The 20,933-nt window shown below is 40.0% G+C and overlaps 1 protein-coding gene across 1 annotated transcript; it reads right to left on the reverse strand.

Moving 5' to 3' along the window:
• Nucleotides 1-254: 254 nt before the first annotated feature.
• On the reverse strand, nucleotides 255-20,751 carry WDR1 (WD repeat domain 1). The gene is made up of 15 exons (XM_075420537.1): nucleotides 20,432-20,751; nucleotides 20,014-20,135; nucleotides 16,003-16,093; nucleotides 12,845-12,992; nucleotides 11,273-11,453; nucleotides 9,360-9,437; nucleotides 8,534-8,614; nucleotides 8,182-8,415; nucleotides 7,263-7,352; nucleotides 5,817-5,971; nucleotides 5,080-5,167; nucleotides 3,869-3,979; nucleotides 3,236-3,409; nucleotides 1,952-2,096; nucleotides 255-1,652 (listed from the first exon to the last, which is right to left on the reverse strand). Exons 1-15 carry the CDS (start codon nucleotides 20,445-20,447, stop codon nucleotides 1,543-1,545), a joined length of 1,824 nt encoding a protein of 607 aa, XP_075276652.1. The 5' UTR covers nucleotides 20,448-20,751; the 3' UTR covers nucleotides 255-1,542.
• Nucleotides 20,752-20,933: the final 182 nt, after the last annotated feature.

Genomic DNA, 20,933 nt, shown 5'->3' on the forward strand with positions numbered 1-20,933 from the left:
CTTGCATTGTTAATGACATGCAAAACTGCTAATGCGAGAGATGCAGCAAGCACAAAGAAACCACGATGCAGAACATTCTGCTTCTTAAATAAAGCCTATGCCAACTGTTCTAATGCATATGTTGGCTTGCAGGCCAGAAGATGTCTGATCACCAGTCCTAGAAAGAAATCAGCGTTTCTCCTTTTAAAAAGATGTTTCAGCAAGTCATTTTTGAGAGGCATTTTTTTTTTCAGCAATTGAGCAATGGTCCACAATATGAGAAGCAGCAAAAGCATTTTATTTGCTGTATAATTAGTGTCATTAGAAATATGATTGGTAAAAAAAACCAACACACAAGTCCACACAGAAAGGAAAGCTTCATAAAAACCCAAGAGCACTGGAAATGCGGTGCTGAAGTCTTAGCAGAGAAAAGTTTCTTAAGAAAAGTCTTCCAAAGTTCTGGACAGCAACAACTTCTTTTGGCCACTAGAGGTGGTAACAAATCTTCCTACTACTTTGCATCAGTGTGTTGTCCTCCACCCTTGTTGGACTACTAGCTTCAAATCACTTACATGTGTTGTGGAGTGTGAGCAGGGAACTAAACACAAGATCAGGACCTGTTTGCATTAGATAACGGCTTCCATGCAACTGTTCTGCACATGCAAAGGCATAAAACTTACTCAGCAAACACCATCTTCTCAAAAATCACTTCAAGTCATAACAACGCTTCACTTTAATTCCTGTATTTGCAAAAAGGTGGTAGAAGTACTGCATTTTTTTTTCAAACAATAACATGCTTCTCCTCCTTCAAACAGAAAATATCTTTAATCTTTAAAACAGAATTATTTTTTTTCTGACATTGAAATGACCAGACATTCTTAATTCATGAAAGTTAACAAATGTGTTTCTGAAGCAGGAAGTTGCCACAATGATCATTGGTAAACATTATACCCACAACAGTAAGTACATCAAAACCCCACACTTCCACCTTAAAATAAACCACAAAGCTTTGACATGAAATACATAAAAAGTTTATTATGTATGTACCCCGTTTTGTTATCTGGAGGAGAAAATCTGAGGCAACAGTTTGGTGCAGTACAGAGAAGCAAAGCAATATACAGTAGCTGCACACAGCTTGATTGGTTTCAGACCACAACTAAATACTTCTACTATGACCGTTAGTACAGAAATGTTCTGTAAGTAGAAAAAATGAGAAGTATTACTCTCATGCTGTACAGTCTCATGTTTCTTGGTTAGAAAAGAACAACTGATTGAGTTTGAATCTTTCACGCCTGAACCTTTCACACCAACTTGCTCGGCTGTTGCCTCTGGAATGTTCAGCACAAAGGTTAAGCTCCAGACATAATTTAAGTGCTTTTCATGTGCAAACTGTTACTGGCTAAAGCTTTCAAAGTACATTTAATTACAGATATGAACACCCTGTAAAGATATGAGGATATGGTAGCAGACCCAGAGGCCAATACAAATTCTTTAAGAGAAATGCTATGTTCCACTGCAGTAGTTCTAGTCCCTGATTAGGTCCTTCCAAAGAGAGGGCTTATTTCAATTGTAGGAGATAGACCACTCTTTGACAGAAGCATCATGGGATGTTGTTACGAGGGTATTTTCATCCAACCACGCCAAGCCACTGACATGATGTAGTCTGTGAGCATCTGTATGGCAGTATGAAATAACAGAAAAGAATAAGGAACACCAGTCTGACAAAATAACTTTAGCACATATTCCAAATGTGATTTTTCAGCTGCATTAAATACTAGCAGTGTATTTTAAAAGTGACTACAAAATAACAGAAGAGTTCTGGCTATTGTACCTAGACAGAGATTAACATAAAGGCTAAATTCGTTTGGGAACATTCAAAGCCTGCTTACTATTAGTTCTAGAAAACAGGTACTCTGTTGGATTTCAAGAACTACTAGCAACTTTGAAAAGTAGGATTTTGAAGGAAATATACCTGGTATCTTGACTCTGGTCTCTGGATCACTTACAGTCCAAACATATACCATCATGTCCATGCCTCCAGAAGCGAAGTGTTCATTGTCTGGTGACCAGGCAATACAAACAATTTTTGCATGATGTCCATAAAAGACATTATGTTCCTATTTGAAAGTAAGAGAGACAGTGTTACTTCATTAGTTTAAGCTACTGTAGGAAATCACTGGCTTTTAATGTGTAGCATGGCAATAAGCTACTGCAAGACTCCAGACAATGTCCATCTCAGATGCAGATGGATGCCCTAAACCAAGTGGTGGCTTCATTTTATGCTGTTTATTGAAACACTTATCAGGCCAATAAAATCCAAACCTTTTGTAAAAAAATGCTAAGACTTTTTCTATGAATGCTAGATCCGTAAAGTATGTATGCAACAAGTCACTTCTTACTTAGAGGCTTTTAAAATAACCCCACAGATGTTTCTAAAAGCAAAATTCTTTCAGTTCTTACTTAGAAAATGAAGCGTTTTTGTGGAATGCCATACTGCATTTTTTACTTCAGTACAGTTTCAGGCAAAGCTTAATGACTCTACAGGCTGATAGACATACTGACTCACCTGAAAAGTGAAAATTGCCCATTTTTTGGTTCTTGGTCAAAAGACACTAGATTGAAGAATAAAGCAAGATCCCCTGCCCTAATGTATCCCTTTCATTGCTCAGTTCTTACCACAGAACTGTGTGCCACAATCAGCAGAATTTTATTGCCAAGTCTGCATTCTTTACTTCATTAAATTTTACTGTACTGCATGATTCTTATCAAATTGAGCCTACATTCTTATCCATTTTACAAAAATGCACACAAATTCTATCAGGCATGCATGGAATTTGTTGACTTTTTTTGATTTAAAAAAAAAAACAACACACTAGTGATTCAGCTGACCTGCATAAAGGAACCTGCGTACTTTGTAATCTTTTGTATTTAACCACTGCTAGCCTGTGGAAATCCAACCCCTCCCCCATTTAACTATGTGTTTGTTATTTACTGGGTTTGACTGTTTCCCCAGTAGCCAACCTATGCTGTACATTTCCTCACCTATTACGATCCAGAGGCTTCCCACAGGCTGCTGTGAAAAGCTACACTCACTCAAAACACCAGGTAAACAGTCACAGAAACACGAAATATACATCAATGATTTAAAAATTAAGACTCATCAGCTACACTGTATTTCACCACAACAGATCTAGACATGAGGTGCCAAGTCAATTTGTTTTTAAACAAAAAACCCTCCTGATACAACAATTCTTACCGCATAACCATCAGTGACACTAAAGACAGTGACAACTTTGTTTGCATCACAGACTGCAAGAAAGGCACCATCGTGAGAATACGCCAGGTCGGTAACAGGACCTTTAGCTTCCAAAGACTTCTCATCATTTTTCAAAGAGGTTCCTTGGATTGAATACAAACGGACATTCCCATCCTGCAAATTAACAGTGAAGAAGAGGGGAAGTATAAAAATCACTTTAAAATACAAAGAGGAAGGCTTACCGAGTTTCTGGAACTTCTTGCATCAATTTATCTGGTAGTGCTTATATTAAGAAATAGTTTAATGAACCTGTTATTTATGCTGGCTATAATCCACCAAGTCTAGAATACAGATCTGATTTCTAGAATTTCCCTATTCTAAGCATACACAATTTGAGAATTTAAAAACAGCAAATACAAGGTTAAAAAAATTAACTAGACATTAGGTCACAATGGTGGGAGAACCTGGGGAATACAAGCCCAGGAATACCAATTACACACAGTTGTTACGATACCGCTGTTGTTACAAACTGCCTGTAACTACTTCTCAACACAACATACCTACTGTTATTACACGCTTCTGTTACCAGTCCCAGTGTTCAAAGCAGTACAGTTTTAGGAAGTGCAACCTTACCGCTCCTCCCACTGCTGCTGTACCTCCTCCAGGGTGAATGGCTACAGCTTCTGGCTCATAGCCAAGGTCATCAATTGCAAAACATTTTTTCTTATTTTTCATCAAGACAATCTGTAAACAGAAAATCAGACACTAAGACCCTTCTTCAAAGTGCCTAATACAAAACTATAACTAAGCTACGTTGCTTAGTCATAAATACGAATCCACTCCGATTGCTCAGAAGTTTACTATATTCTGATCTGAAGGGAATAGCTTCATTTTTTAAAAAAAAAGAGAAATGAAAGTAACACGTACATGTAATGACTAACTAATCTGCTGTACTGGAGTACTTCTGTGCTCTAAATTAGGGAGTGCAGGACGTGTTCTACCGCCTTCAGCTTTACCCCATTTGGTTTGAACATGCAAGAAACATGGACAAGATAGTATTTTCAGAAATGTTTACCCCCCTCCCGGTTTGCTGCTATAAGAAGGGAGGCAGGACCAAATTAGTAGCAAGTTAATACCGCAATGTTAAACTTTAAGGGCTATTTCCTATCCAATTCTATACTGTGGACAACTGGAATTTTAACTCGCATGGAAAAGAGGTCTGGACAACACTACTGAAAGTCCTAAGCATAAAACCAGCATCCATACAGAAGGCACAAATCTTTTGAAGTTAAACATGCTTTTATACAAGATAGCCCTGGTGCAATCTCTCTGGTTTTGCGTGACCTGAATACTACTGGCAAACAAGCTAGAGCTACCTATGCTGCACAACAATATTAGTTCATTGGTTAGCTGGATTAGTTGAGGAAAAAAAAAAAACCAAAACACACAAAACAAAACAAAAAAAACCCCCCAAAAAACAAAAGCACAGGAGCAAGACATCCTTTCCCCAAAACGGCGACACTGAACAGATCAGGCAACAGCATGATTCAGACTGGTGCAGTCTTCCAGCACAAAGCTGTATTGGCAACAAATTCAGATGCATCCACGTGAGAGGCCATGTGAAATTTAACTCTATACAGAAGACTGACAAATTGGTACAGGATGCAAAAAGACAAGCCTATCAAGTATCCTGCTTAATTATATTCCCCATAGATCTTATTAGGAAATTCTGCAGATGTGCAAGGTGATACCACACTTAATAAATTTGTCAGAAACCATCATGCTACCATACACGGCATTATTAACAGAGTAATTGTATTGATAATCCACAAGTTAGTACTTACTTGTCCAATGCATAAAACTACAGTATAACCACCAGGACCCACAGCTAAACATTTTGGTTGAACATCCATTTTCACAGCATCCTGGCCACTGGAGGAAGGCGTAAGAAGCAGGAAGGACAAGACAGAAAAAAAAAATTATTCCATGTCTACCATTATTTTGATTTGCCTATTCAAATAATCACCCACTAATGACCAAGAACATGCATAATCTAATTGTTTTATTTTTTAATAATCTGCAAAGTTGCTTTCTGTTTATTGTTTAAAGCATTAGTATCCTGATCAGGTAGTACACCTTTGAAGTGAAAATCAACTCTACACTAATTTTTTTTAAACTAGGTGACCTTAATAGGATTCATTGAAGTTTTTTTGCTTCATTTGTGGTTTCCATGAAGAAACAGCTGTGTCCCACCCCTCCTAACCACATTTATTACCAGTATTCCTGGGTATTTATGAATGATAAACCAGACACCCTTCTCAGTCCCCTAGCTAAGCCACCTGATACAAGGCAGATCTCTATCTAGCCTGTGGAAAGGATGAGACAAATTGAAAAGTCTGGGATGGATTTCTTGTCACAGAAAAAAAGCAAGGTTGGTACAGCAATCGCTTCGACAGTTTCCATGGCAACTTAAAACCTGAATAAACTGCAGCATAAAATTCCTTACCATATAAATCAACAAAACTTGCCGTAAAATAATTAGGGCTGCAATATTACAATAGAAGGCAACATTTTAACTGACCTGTAATCCCTCTTGCTAAGGTTGGTGTAGCGCACAGTGTCATCCATACTGCAGGTGACCAGCTGATCCATTTCATCCACCGCCATTCTAGAAACCTGGTTTGTGTGGCCTTTTCCAGAAAAGCCATCATTCTCTCCAGTTTCAGAATCCCAATAATGTGCATAATAGAATTAAGGAACATTTGAAGATACTGGTGCAGTCAGATATAGCATCACAAAAAGTTAAATAACTGACAGAATAGCTAAGGTTAGAAGGGACCTCTTGAGATCTTTTAGTCCAACCCACTGCTCAAATCAGCATCGGCTACAACAGGCTGCCCCTTCCATTGCGTTCTGAGGATCTCTAGGCATGGAGACTCTACAAGCTCCCTGGGCAACCCGTACCAGGGTTTAACCAACCTCACACCCTCAAAATATTTATTAAATGAACCTCTGGTGTTCTGTAACCAGCTAAATGATCTGCTGCAAAGAGAGGCAACTACTGGAACAATTAGTATTAAGCCTGAGAACAGGAAATACTTTTTAAAGAATTATAGTTAGAAGTCCTAGAACACTGGCTTTCCCTGATGTTGTATGTTAACATCAGTTTGAACTATTAACACTATAGTACAGGTTTGTAAAGAAAAAAGTCCTGTATTTTTAACTGTTTATGCCAATGTGACACCATTTTAATGCACCATGGCAAGCAGGATGGACTGCAGTTTTATTCATAAGCTTCAGAATGTTGAGGAAAAGCCAACAGTCTTCTAGCTGAACACATCCCAAGCTCACCATTTAACACAGCCTTTGAGAGCCAGGCTGCAGTCCCAGTGTTTTGCTCCAGAAATCAAGAGGTCTGAAATAAGAGTCTCAAAAGAAGTACAAGTTCTCTTCAGTAGTGAGAAAGTCTTACCACATCTGGGATACCAAATAAAGAACACAATGTGTCACAGAACTACAAAAACCACACCTTAATACAAGTGGGAAAAACACAAGTGTAAGGAGGAATGCATGTTAATGGATTAGAAATAGATCAACAAGAGTTTCTTTCTTGTCCTCAACATCTAAAAAACAAGCCACATGACTTTCAGCACATGCTAAGATCTACCTATCTATCACACGTAACAGCGAAAGACTGCAATACATATTTTGCATTTGTGACTGAGTACGTGGAAACTTACAAGAGGCTAATTTATATACTTACTTGCTCCTCCATACTAACAGTCTATCTACTGAAGAAGTGACAACTGGAAATTAAGAACTGGCTTATACTTAGCAGGCAAGTTTAAAGGCAACTAGCAAAACAGGCAAGTTAGGGGAAAGCAAAATAAACTTCTTCAAACACAAAATATTCACCTGTGTCCAATAAATGCATGTTTTTGTCTTTGGCAAAGCTTTTATTTTTTTCCTCCTAATGAGTTCTCTCAGACTGTAAGGCTAGAAAAAATATCACTATAATTCAAAGGATATTAATATGACCATCATTACTTCCAGAGTAAATATAGGACTTTCCACCATTTTTATGTACTGTAAGACACTGAATTGATTTACTATGACCCTGTGAATGAGATACAAATAATAATTATTGATAGGCAGTTTTTCATCTTAACACATACATAAATCAAACCTATTTGAGAAGAATCATAGGTTATTCAGAAACTAACATATCATTTTATCCACATATGTTAAAAGTCACCCAGAATACAAATCGCTAATTAACGGTGTAGTCATTGAACCGTTGCAGCATTGCTGTTCTCATTTACTACGCCTCGAAGACAAGGAATAGGCACCATGTATACCCTTCTTAGCCTGCTGGGCCAAAATACTCTCTTTGCCTTTTCATCGACGAAGTTTGCTTTTCAGGCAATTTACTAAATATGGTCATGTACCCACACCAACTGCCAGAGTTCTAGCAGCAATAGCAAGAATCTGGGACATCCGTTTCTAGTTCATGTAAAAATGTAAGTTCCCGTGAGAGTACTGTGTCAGCGAACTCTTTAATTCCCAAAATTAAAGCTCAACTGCAACCCTAGTCACCTTGTTCACAATACACTAGGCTTTGGTAGAATGAGACATCACTGGTAGTTCTCTATCTGTGCTGTACTTCTTTTCTCATCTCAAGAATGATTAAAAGCGGCTATTAAAGATAAGCTGATAACCTTAATTGAAACTAAAATCAGTCTGTGCATTTGCACAAAGCACAGTATCACGCATGTAGCATTTTAACTTCTTGATTCACATGACTTGCAAGAGTCAGTCACACACAGCCTGCCTGGCAAAGCTAATTTAACAAAACCATTTTTCAGAAGTTAGTATTCCATCTAGACAACTTCAACCACCAAGTCATTTATTGCAGAAACTGGTGCAACAACAGAAGTTTAACCTACCTTTATGACACGTAAAGGCTTATTTGGATTGTTCTTGTCCAAGTAATTGATATACCCAGACAGGGAGATAGTCAGTAAATGGTCTTTCTGCCACAAGCAACCCAGCTGCTGATCCAATACATTTGATCCCATGTTAAAAGTACTGACAATAGAATTAGCACCAACATCCCAGATTTTAGCAGTTTTATCTCCAGAAGCAGAAAGCAATTGACTACTGTCAGGGCTCCAACTGATCTGTAAAAATAAATGTCACCACAAGATAGTAAATGCATTTATTACTGCAAGACTTCACAGTCCATGAACTTGGTAATGAAATCCTATGGACGATTTGCGCAAATGAAGCGATACTTACAGCATAAATACCTCCATCATGAGCTTTGCCTCCACCAAGAGCACACACTTTCTCTCCAGTCTTCCCATCATAGACAAAAATCTTAAAGAGAGCACACAGGCATATAACCCAAAGGGAAAAGCAGTAACAGGAAAAAAACTGAAGAACTGAAACACTGTTACTTGCACCGCACATATCATTCTTTTGTTACATGGCATACTTGCAGGTTTATCAAATGCTAGATTTTTGAAGAAAAGGCATAATAAGTATTCCTGCATTTAATATCTAAGACTAAACAAATAAGATGACAATTGTAACTAATCGCAGTAAGCCACTCTGTACTTTGGGTCCTGATGTTTGAAATTCTGGAAGATGTTACATTTTTGACTCCTGCTCTGATGGCAGTTGCTCAGCTCTGCAGCGACAGGAATTTGCCTTCTTAGAAGGAGGAGCTACCTATGGTAACAGCATCATTGTCAAACCTCCCCTTATCAGTAGGGAGTTCACATGGAGCTGGGTTGCCATCTACAAGTTCAGTATTCCAGCCAGACTTCTCAGGATCATAATAAGGACACATATATTACAAAAGTCTAATATGTTCCTGCCAAAATAACATGCAAGAGAAATAATACGCTAGGGAGATGGAACGGGTAAAAAAGGTAAGAATAGTCTTATTGATGTTAGTTGTTACAGCTTTATAGGAGGATACTTAAAAGTTTAAGCTAGTCATTTCTTGGCCTGAAAAAAGAAGCAACATGGATTTCACAATACTAATCCTATTTCCAAAACACAGAAGAAAATCTTCTCATGCTAAAAATCACTACAAAAAGAGATCCTTGGTTTTTACCTGGCCATCTGCACTAGCTGTAGCAAATCTGTTCCCATCAGGAGAAAATCTCACACAGTTCACAAACCGTGTATGGTCCTGTAGGAAAAAAAGTAAAAATCAGCACACGAAATAAGAAGAGACCTTTTTACATAGAAGATAATCCAATAAACAATGAAGTTCTCTTGCATGCAAGCCATAAAATAGCTGTGTAGGAGATGCCTGCTGTAGAGAATCACTAGGGAGCAAGTCTAGCCTCTGCCTGAAGAGGATCATGGGGATCAAGAGCAGTCCAGGGGGGAAACTGTGACATCAATACCGATGTAATTCAAACAACTTAGCACAATACTAGGTGAACGAGTACCCAGTGTCAGGGATATGTAGGAAAAAACCCCTCAGCTGCAGCCCAGATGCAAACATGGGATTCCTTCCCTCTGGTCACTGAATTCTTCTGCAACACGGTCCAGATTTTGACTCTTGCTTCACTGCGCAAGTAAGTTTCATACACAAAAGAGTACTTTATCCTTCTCATCGTAAAAGACATAAGCATGAAGAATAAATTATTATTTTACTGCAATTCCATTTCTGGGAGACTGCACTAGCAGTACTTCTGTGAAGTAATCAGGCAAGACTGATGTATGCTCCCCAAATAGACTATTTACAAGTAGGAGACTATTCAAACCATGCTAACTAGGAAACACGCGTTAAATAGGGAAGCACCACAACGAGGCCAAAGCTCCCATGCAAAGAGATTTGGGAGACTATTTTTAGTATTATGAAAGGCAGATTCTAACCTACTTTCTTTAACTATAGATTTTTTTTTCCCTGACGATACCTCAAGCTCTAACAGCCTATACCAGAATCCCATACATCAACTCACATACCACTTCAAAAGGAAGACTACATCACACACCAGTCTAAATAGCACTGGTAAGCAATTCTGACTTCAGAGTTCCAAAAGCACGAGTTTAGCAAAATGCAAGTATCAACTTAAGTTCAGAAATATATTAGGCAACTACATCATTTCACTGGATTGCAGAGCTCAAAACAATTCCTTTTCTAGAACTGGAATGGAATCCTTACTAGTCAGTGTATGAAGACTACCCAAGGCACCTACTTAAAAGTAAGTGGCCTACTACTGTGTTTTCAAAAATAAAATAAAAACTAAACATTTTGAATTTACTACTGCGATAATACGCAGTATCTCTGCAATAGGGTTTTTTCTTTTGAGGCAAGAGACACGTCTTCTGCCACCAGAAACAGCTACAGAAGCTTTTGGCTTTTTATTTTCTTTGGCCTCAAGTAACAATGAATGTCTTAAATGTGGTAGCTCCAGGCTTTGTTTCATTTACATCAGAGATTTAAACTAGTAGAATGAGAAAAAAAAAATTATAAGGAATGCAGAAACAGAAAACTGACCACAGAAATTACATACCCATTTCCTCACTGCAGAAATCAGTTATGTTTTCAAACATCTACAGTGACCCTTTCTAAGCTGCCCTGGGATTTCAGATTTGAGCACTCTCAAGCAGATTGGAAAATTCCATTCACACCATCACGTTTCTTGAATCATGCAACTTGTAGAGTATGAAGAAATTCTACGCATGTCTGCACTGAGAAGGATAGCTCAGAAAGCACCAAGAGCACCAATGTAACATGTTACTTCTTAAGCTATGGAAGAGGATGAAGAGCCACACACAAAAAAAAAAAAAAAAAAAAAAATCAGAAAAAGTGTTTCATGTTTTCTTCATATGCCTTCAGCTATACTCATACCTAGGCTTAAGCAAGCTGCTTGACACCAACTATGCCTCAAAAGAGGGAGCTAAGAACTTTTGTTATAATAACTAGTTGTGACAAGAACTGCAAGCTTGTTGGAAAGCTTTTAGTCAACTTGCTGCACAGTTTAACAGAGCTACATCTAAACTTGAACTCACACTTATTGTAAACTTGAACTTGAATGGCGGTCCCTCAAAGAAAGCAGCACAGTTGTCATCACTGCCAGTTGCCAGACGATACGGTCTCGTTTGTTTAATGTCCACGCTATTGATCACTTTGTTGTGCCCAGTAATCTCGCCAACAGAAGAACCACTATCCCACAGGAACACTGCTCCAAATCTAGTTAGAAAAGCACACAACAACTGCAATTCATAAAAGTTACATGTAAATTAACTCCTTGAGCATCTGTGAACAGCAGATTTGAGTGCACTCAAAGAAAAGAAATTAGGTCACCTCGTTAATCTCATGCAAGCGCATCATAGTTCCCTGAAGGCTATTTGAGATCTTGCTGGAGAGAGAATCTAATCTTCAATAGGAGACATTTGCTGAAGCTGACAGACAAGCAAGTTTTATGTCTAAAGCTTCTAAAATTCAGAGATCCAAAAGATATTCTTCAGTAAGTCTGTCGGTTTATAAAAGCAAGCAGTAAATTATTCTGTCTGCCTCGTCTCTACACAGAATGCAGAAAGCTAGGAAAACAATGACATCGGATCATTTATTTGATTATTTAGCCTAAATTGGGTACCATCACTTTTACAACTATTATTACTTAAAGGTTTAAGGAAGAACAGTTATAACAGCATTTTTGACAGTTCTTACTTTAAATCACCTTAAAAAAAAAAAAAAAATCAGTATAATCAATACAGTAGCATTAAACTGCCAGAGCATTGCTATTAAAAAGGGGTTCCACAGAATCACTTCAGCAAACTTCCAGACTGAAAGCGCATCCAGCTAGCAGGAAACTGGCAGAGTTTTTGAAGTAGGGGAACAAATTTACATGGTTATCTGCTCAGGGGAGGTGGGGATTGAGGGAGTAACGGAGGACAAAAAGTCTCTCTCAAACACCAGGACACAGTACATAAGCGTTATTAAAAAAATGGTGCAAGGGATCAGCAAACAGGATCATGCTATGTTTTTCAGACCTGTAGGCATCAGACTACCTGGTCTGGACTCTGTCTTAAAGATCTGTCAGTCTTCAAACATTAAAGGAAGGACACAAACCTGACTGTAATGGGCACCTCATTCAGTCAGATAAGGACAACTGGTTGTGATTCTTAATTATTATAAGGCCTAAAACTATAGGCATGTTGCTGAGGGAGAAAATTCAAATGCACCTTTTTTTTTTTTTTACTCTCAGTCTGGGAGAGGTGAAAGAAGAGGGAGAATTGTCTTGTGCTTCTCCCTTCCTACTCCACCAGAACTAGAAAAAAACACCAAAAGGCACAGTGAACAGCTATTATTGAACGTGATACCCACCTCTAAAAAATAATAAGACCCACACAATTTTTAAACAGAGAAATTCTAACATAACTGTATTTCCAAGTAGTTTTACAGCTATCAAACACCGCATAAAGAATTCTGCTGCAAAACAGCACATCCTGAAGTGCAAACAGGAAACAAGCCATGATTTTCTTCCCTTGAAGAATTAAAAGCTTTCTGCAAAGAATCTGCTTTGTTAGAATACAGAGGTTTACGGTATACGTATGTATGTACACAAAAGAATTACTCACTTTTCCCTTCCTTCTCCAACCACAGCAATTCTCTTGCTGTCTTCAGTCCAGGCAAGGTCCTTTATTTTTCCTGCAAATGGCTGATACTCATACTTGAGTAGGTGTTCCTTCTGTGTAGTATCCCAGATTCTCAGCTTTCCAGAGACATCTGCCATAATAAAATAGAATATAACTATTGTTGTTCCAGCATGACTCAGTCACATGACTCAGCAATCTGCCAGGACACAGATTTTCAACTACACTGAACACTTCTACTAGGGACCTATCATCTTATCCATCACAATTACTACAAATCACTTGATTTAGGAATGCTGAAGACTACGTCTGTTTCACTGAATTATGCTTTTAAGCAGATACTAAGGTTCAAGACACGGAGCAATTAATACAACAGAGACAACTTTTGCAAACAGATGTGCAGAAACTGCACAGTAAGAACTCTAACGTTAATTATCAGCTGGCACGTTAAGTATCTGTGTTGCACACAAAACCCCCAAAAACTCAAACCAGCCCCCCCTCCCCAGCAGCTACACGATAGCTTACCTACACTTCATTGGGAAGTAACCCACTCTATGTCTACAATAAGAGAGCAATCTGGTGGACATTGGCTGACGCAGTAAAATTCATACCTCGGCTATTTCGTACCTTTAAAGCAAACCTGTTTTTCACACAGGTATCAGGTATATGTAAACATAAAAAGATTTATGCCCATTAAACTTGATTCATACGCACTCATCAGCATACTTTTTCTATACAGAAGCCTGTACACCCTTTACACCACAGGTGGATACCTGCACTATCTGGATTACTACAAAGGAATCCAACAAAATATTCAAACACAGTAATGTCACAAGCAGCAGACATAGCACAGGTCATAACAATTTAAGACTTAATATAATGAAAGCTTCCTCGGTCACCGTTTCCTCTCAGTATTACACAGCCCTAGAGCTTGCTACTATTCAGAGCAGTTACTGTGGTGCAGCATTGTAACCAGATGAATTGTTCTATACACACACAGGTTTACACATCTCCAACGAAACCCACACAGCAAATTCTGTGTGTGTTGGACTCTTCATAAAAGCCACTATTTTAGAATAATACTGTGTGCTGAGATATATATCTTTCACCTCAGAACATTCTTGAGTTCTGTTCACTGTTTATTGGTACATCTTTACAATTCAATTTAAACATACAGCAATCCTGTATCTTTAGGACCTGATCCCAGACTCATCTTCTCCATTTCTGCCAGAAGGACAGATGTAGAATCCTCCATTTTACACACAGAGTGTGTTATTTCACTGTGGACTTCAAAAATCTAGTTGTTCGCTCCATCTACTAATAGATAGGACACATATAGCTTTAACTTTGTGGTATCTCCCACTACTGCATCTGTTATGACTGCAGTAAGACAAATTACCATAAAAGCCATAAAGCATATTGCCAAAGGTCTGTCTCATCAAGCACATGAAGTATTAACGCAGGTTGCATGGCTAATGCAGATTTATAGATAGAGAATGAATCTTACAAGTTATACTTAGAAACAGCTTAAACAGCCTGATACTATCTTCAAACTCCATGCTCAGCAGTATCACCAAACTATTTATAAATGACATACAGAAGATGCTTTTTAAGGGAAATATTGCAGCCTAAACTCATTTACTTGGGTATGACAGACAACTTCTGAAGAAAGTCAACCAAATACTCCCCTAGCAGGAAAGGGCTTTCTTTAGCTGATCATTAATGAGAAATTTTTTCACAGATCAGGCTATGTATATATTACTGTTCTTTTACAAAGGACTGAAAATCTACAAGGCTACAAGAACAAAATAGATGGTATTCTGAGGGCTAAGCACAGCACAAACCTCGAGCACCAAGTCTGTAGAATAAAGAAAGCAAACTCGATTTTAAGAAGGTATTCAATTTGACATATGGTCCACACACAAGACTAAGCCAAGAAAATCCTGGCTCTGGTTCCTTTCAGACAGGGAGTGGAGAAAAAAACGAAATAAAAAAAAAAAAAAAAAAGCTGCATTATCAGCATTCTTAAAAGTTCCTCAGTACTAAAAAGACACATATTCTAATACAGCTTTCTGATATGCAGGTAGCCAAGGCGGACAGAACACTTTACATTTAAAAAATATCTTTCCCTTTAAATTGCCAAGAAAGAAACTCCTGTTCTACTGAGAGCTGGGCATGACTCTGGACTCCCTTTCTCAGAATGCTCATTTTCAGATATATTACTTAGAAAGTATTTCTGTATTTGGACACATTACTTGCTTCGGAAACACTTCTAATTGACAATGGCAAGCAGATTTAAAAAAAAAAAAATCCATAGATTAACTGCAAATATTTTTAAGAAATGAAGTTATAGTATTGTATGTATCAATATTCTTCAATTGTATACCAGTCCTCCTGAAAAAAAATCAATTATTTGAAGCAAACTTCTATTAAAAAGGGCTTGTTTAGTTCTTTGTAATGCATCAAAAACTGCAGCCATTTCCTCTAACAATCTAAGAAATTCCTGCTGTAGAAATGTTACACGTTCTCAGACTATTGATTCACATACATTACACGGAAACTAAGAATGAGCCTCTTCCTCTGCTAACTTATCAAAAGCTTTTTTAGTTCAGGTTACAAATGAATAATAAAAAAAAAGTCATGCCAAGCCTAGCCAGGTTTGATCAGAAAGAAAGGAGGGAAAAGAAAGGAGCATACACTCTACTAGAATCCCTCCCCTGCCCTGCCCCCAAAGTATCAAAGTTTGTTAATAAACTGAAACAATAGTTCTGTATTTCAAAAATAACTCTTCATTCTGCTGCACGTACAGAAGTCTTAATTACACTAACATTTCTTCTCTTTAACTTTTCATGCTAAGTATTTAAAGTTCATTTCAAGCTTCTTCTTGATTTAAATAATGAATTTTAAAAAGACCAAGCACTTCACTAAACTCAATGGCTTTAGAAAGAGGGTAGACAAACAACTACAGAAATCATCCCTCCCTCAGACATGTATACATAATTCCACTGAAGCATGTCACATTGACTAGGTATATTCTGTACGTAGGTGTGAAGCGTTACTACTGTTTTGCCAGTAAGTTTTGCATCAAGCACTGTAACAGCTCTGTCCACATATCTCACGCAGCATGCGCACTGATACTTTACCTCCAGATGCTATGTAGAATCCACTGGGAGCGTACTTGGCAACTACAACCTGATGGGCATGCTCAGTGTAGATGTCAGCAATCGCAGGATTCTAATTTAAAGGGAAAAAAAAAGTTACTAAGTTGTACTTCCTGGTTTTCAAAGGAATAAAATCAGTCATTCAAAGGATAAATTCTGAATTTCTCCTCACAGTCCTCTCACACCCTTCCTTCCAGCTTAAATTGGGCTATTGTCTAAAACTGGGAAGTGCAGTAGACATTGCACAACACTGCTGTCCAGCACCACTAAAACACCACACTGATTTCTAACAATGGATACTAAAGTATTTCCTCTAATAGCCAGAGCCACTGTGACCCTTTTCCTCACCAACAGCTGCTGAAAGGTAGAAAAACGCTCTCCAAAATAACAGGACAAGCATCAGGCTTTCTTTTTACAGGGCTGGCCCAGGTAAGGCAGTTACCTAAGTAGACCACTAAACATGAGCTGTGCTTTACAGCACCCATCCAAAACTTCCTCCACAGCTGAGTACGAAAATTAGGCATACAGTTAACCATATTGCATGCCCATTAATCATCACCACGTACTCAAGATCACTCAGTAACCAATGAGGTGTGCAAGACTCGCTCTTTCTTGCTGATTACAACTTGATTAAAAAGCTAGTAGACTTGCACAGGAAAACACATTTTCCTTAGTATCAAGAGCTGTGCTGGAATTCTGAAAGAAATTCACTGCTGCTCCATCACATTTTTATCTCTTCGGTCTTAAACATGTTTTCAGATGCTTCAGGTTAGACAAGAAAACTGACTTGGTGTCTCAGCACATCAGTAGTGTTATACTATGGAGGTGCCACGCAAACCAAAAAGGGATGATGTCAAGGCAAAATCTGCTCTTAAATTAACTATATAAAAGAGCCACTCTGCACCTCTTCCAAATATAGTGCACATATGCTGTAACAGTAATACACTACTCCTTAGAAAAAAATTTCTACCAGTTAACAGGTATCTTCCAGCTCTGGAAACCTGACTCCTATGGCCAAAACAAAAGTCCATTTTATCTGCTATAATTAATACAGATTTATTCAACCAAACCAGAAAACCACCTGATGTTATGGTATGACTCAGCCATCCAGTCAGGAAAAACTAAAACATCCGCTCTGGGTCAGAAAGCAGACAGTCTCTTGCTTGCAGGAGTTCTTGCTATTGCAGTACTGTTACATCTCAGGAGACAGAATACCGCTTACTCATGCAAGCAGCAGCTCTTTTTCATTCCTGCTTTTATACATTGCTGGAGCCCATTATCGCCCTACTTAAGGCACAATCACCCGCATTTACAGCCACTCTCCATTTTGTGTGCAAGCAGATTTTGATTTTATCTCTGCTCTTCAAGATAAGGTTTTCCCCATTTATAGCTGCACCACCTAGAAGTTCAGGAAGCTCAAAACCCCCCACACTTCGCTGGTCACGGCGTACATTAGTAGCTGCTATTTTACAGCAAGAATATCCAAGAGCCCAGGAAGCTAAGAAGGCGAGTGACAGGATTTAACAGAGTGACTTAAGGGGTTAAACGAAAGATAGACTCCCAAATTTAAGATACAGCAAACAGATTCAGGAAAACAGGTAGTAAGTCAGAGCTGCCAATTTAAATGCTGTTTATTTGATAACATTATTTCTGCTTTTAACGTCAGTTTAACTTGTATCTCATATCAAAGCCCAACAAAACACCACTTCTAAAGAAATTTTAGGATAAGATCATATTGTTAGCTGGGACAAATGCAGTACCTAATACTAGATTCAACAAGAAGACTGAGCTTATGTGGCTTATTTCGAACACTGAAACCAGAGCCACGTGTGAAAGCGAGCAGTTGGAAGTTCCAAGCTTCAAAGTAGGTTTAGACCCTTGAAGAGGATAAAATATTAACGAGGTATGAAACCTTACAAATATCACTAGTCCTTCTGACTCACAGTGCTTTTCCAACACTGTTTCAGGATTTTTTTCTTGTTAAAGTAATTCTCTAGCTCAAAAAGAGCAAGCATTAACCCTGAATGCTATATTCACCACCACTGATTAGCTAATACTAGATAGCTTCAGACTTACGAGAAAGTGATCGCTGCGTTTTGATGACCTGTTTTTTTTTTTTTTTTTTTTTTTTTTTTTTGAGTACAGCCATCGCATTGGAGAACTGTTCTTGGGTGGATTACACACAGACCTCCCAATACTGCATTTGGTTGTTACACAGACTTCCATATTTTTCAGAGATGGCACAGCTCTCAACTACGAGCGGACAGACCGCCATGTCAGGTTACAAACAAACAGCAACGTTCTCCAGCACAAAAGCCATAGGACTGGCTTCGGTCAGTTTTTGTGTCCCTGCTACAACACCTTCTGTAGTTGTCTGCAGAGTGTCACCTGTGAATTATTAACTGTAGCAGACTCTCCTTGCCAGTTAGGTAAGTTTGCATATCGGCATGAATTACACCATAAAACTGAAGGATTTATGACTTCTATTCTCAGCTTCCCTTGAGAATTTCAACAGCCTAAATTTGAATTCCCACAATCCCACCCCGCCTGTACTCAGACCTTGCCATGCGCTCTATGTTCTGGTTCATGCTGGGACTAACATTTGCACTGGGCAAATCTTCAGTGAGATGATTCAGGAAGATGAAAGCAAATTGTTTTCTTCCAATTTAACCCTCAAAATAGGGCCAGATAAGCACTAATGACAGTGCAAGGGAGGAATTCACAACACATAACTTGGGCAAAATCTGTAACTTAAGCAGAGTGGCTTTTCTCTCTTCTCTCATCATACTGTGTGCCATTGCAGTGTTTAATTGGAGCTTCTGGTTTCAGAAAATTGAACTTTTCTCGATACCAAGAGCAAAACATGACTACAACAACATTACACTGAGACACTGAAACCAGAGTGCAAGCTCATTTTCAAGTGGATGAATTTAAACTGATATCAAACAAGAATTTTGCAAAGAATTAACTTATTAGTAGCATTTCTGTATTATGGCATGACAATAAATAAATGTCTGAATACAGTCAGAGCGATGAGCTAAATCGGGAAAATAGCTCATTAAAATTCAGTTTGCAAAAGTGATTTACAGAAGCAACCACAAACAAATCCATTGTTGTGGAGACCTAAGAATTCCAGAGAGGTATGACCTGCTCCCCTGCAGCCCTCCCCACTGCCAGCCAAATCCGCAGTAAGAATAGAAAGTAAATCTAGGGAAGAACCTAATTTTCTAAAAAACAAGCATTTACTTCGAATACAAGTATTTTTTGAAAACCAGTAGCAAGACAACAACCTAGACATGTAATGCTTCCTCCACACTCCTCAGAGGGATGCCATCTTTGAAAGCAAACCACTGAAATAACTCGCTCAACATCTATCTAGTGAAGAAATAAGAGACACAGACCTCCATGCCACTGAGAACATTAACTGGAGCATTATAATATTTGATCGACGAGAAAAGTTCCCAGTGACCAGGGCTGAGAACTCAACATGCAGACAGCCTGCCATAGAGTCAACTGACTGACAACTGTTTTGATTCTTGGAGTGCGGGGGGAAGAAGCTACAGACTAATGCATTTAAAGATAGGTGTTCGCAAGTATTTGCATGCTTCTCTTACAAGCTAAAGGCCCAATGCAGCAAACAAGGAAGAACTCATTTATTAGGCAAACACAACACTCGACTTCATAGTAGTGATATTTAAGAAGATGAACAGGGCCAACCAGAATATACCAGTCTCTCGCCTATAAATCCTATGCAAAGAGAGGGAGGAACTGCGCATTTCACCGAGATTTTCTCCAGGTTTTCACAGCTGCTGCCCATGGTTTTGCGCCTGAGTCACCGACCCTGCTTCCTCCCCTGCTGCTGAGCGCAGATCTGGCCTCAGCCGAAATCACCGAGCGCGAACGAAGCACGGGGCTGCCGGAGCAGAGGGGCTGGGGGTCAAAGCGAAAACTTGGTGGAAGCTCTACGCTACGAAACAAACCAGGATACATTACATCGACGTTTCTGATGACCACACATTTCCCGTTGGTGTACAGAAAATTGCTGCCCTTCGGGTCACCTCCGATAATTTTGGAAACGCCCCGTTCAACCTGCGGGAGGCTGGCGAACACTCTTCCTGCGGGAAAAGGAGAAAGGGAGGTGGAGAAAAATAAAAAAAAAATAAAAAAAAAAAAAAAGAAAGCGGGTTCACTTCTGCCGGCTACCGGACGGACCCGTCAGCAGCCGCCGCCACTTGTTGCTGTCAACGCGCTGCGAGGAGCCGCTGGCCCGGGGTCGGCCTGCGGGGTGCCAGGGGGCCGCCCGCTGGTCTCCCTCCCCCCCCCCCCCAGCCGCTTCCCTCCCCTCCCCTCCCCTCCCCAGCCCGGCACCTCGCCGGCCCGGCCCCCCCGCTCCGCCTCGCCGGGGGCTTACTGATCTCGTACGGCATCTTCTCCCACTTGTTACCGCGGGGAGCGAGGAAGGAAGCACCGAGAAGGGCGGCGAGCGCAGCCCCGCGCAGCCGGACCGGCCTCTGGCGCTCCCCGCCGCCGCCTCAGCCCCGCGGCGCCCAGCGGCACCAACCAGGAAGCGCCCGCGCGGCCCGCCGCTCTCCCCTGCCTTTGACCATATATAGTCAACTCTGCTCGCGCCGCGCCGCTCCCCGCCAGCCCGCGCCCCGCTCCCTCCCCCGGAAATGCCGTCGGGTCGGACGGGCCCGGCAGGGGCTGTGCTGGGGCGGCCGCAGCAGCCGGCCCCGCCCCGGCAGGGAGCTGGGCGCAGGCCGCGGAGGGCGGGCAGGCGGACCGGCGCCACACAGCGGCTCTGCCCGGCCTTGGGGTGGGCGCCGCCGGGCGGGCTGCGCATGCGCCGCGCCCGCTCCGCCCCGTAGTGGGGCTCCGCGGGGCATCCATAGGGCATGCGCGGGGGGGGTCGC

The sequence above is a fragment of the Opisthocomus hoazin genome, chromosome 5 (genome assembly GCF_030867145.1).
Source record: "Opisthocomus hoazin isolate bOpiHoa1 chromosome 5, bOpiHoa1.hap1, whole genome shotgun sequence".
Taxonomy (NCBI): domain Eukaryota; kingdom Metazoa; phylum Chordata; class Aves; order Opisthocomiformes; family Opisthocomidae; genus Opisthocomus; species Opisthocomus hoazin.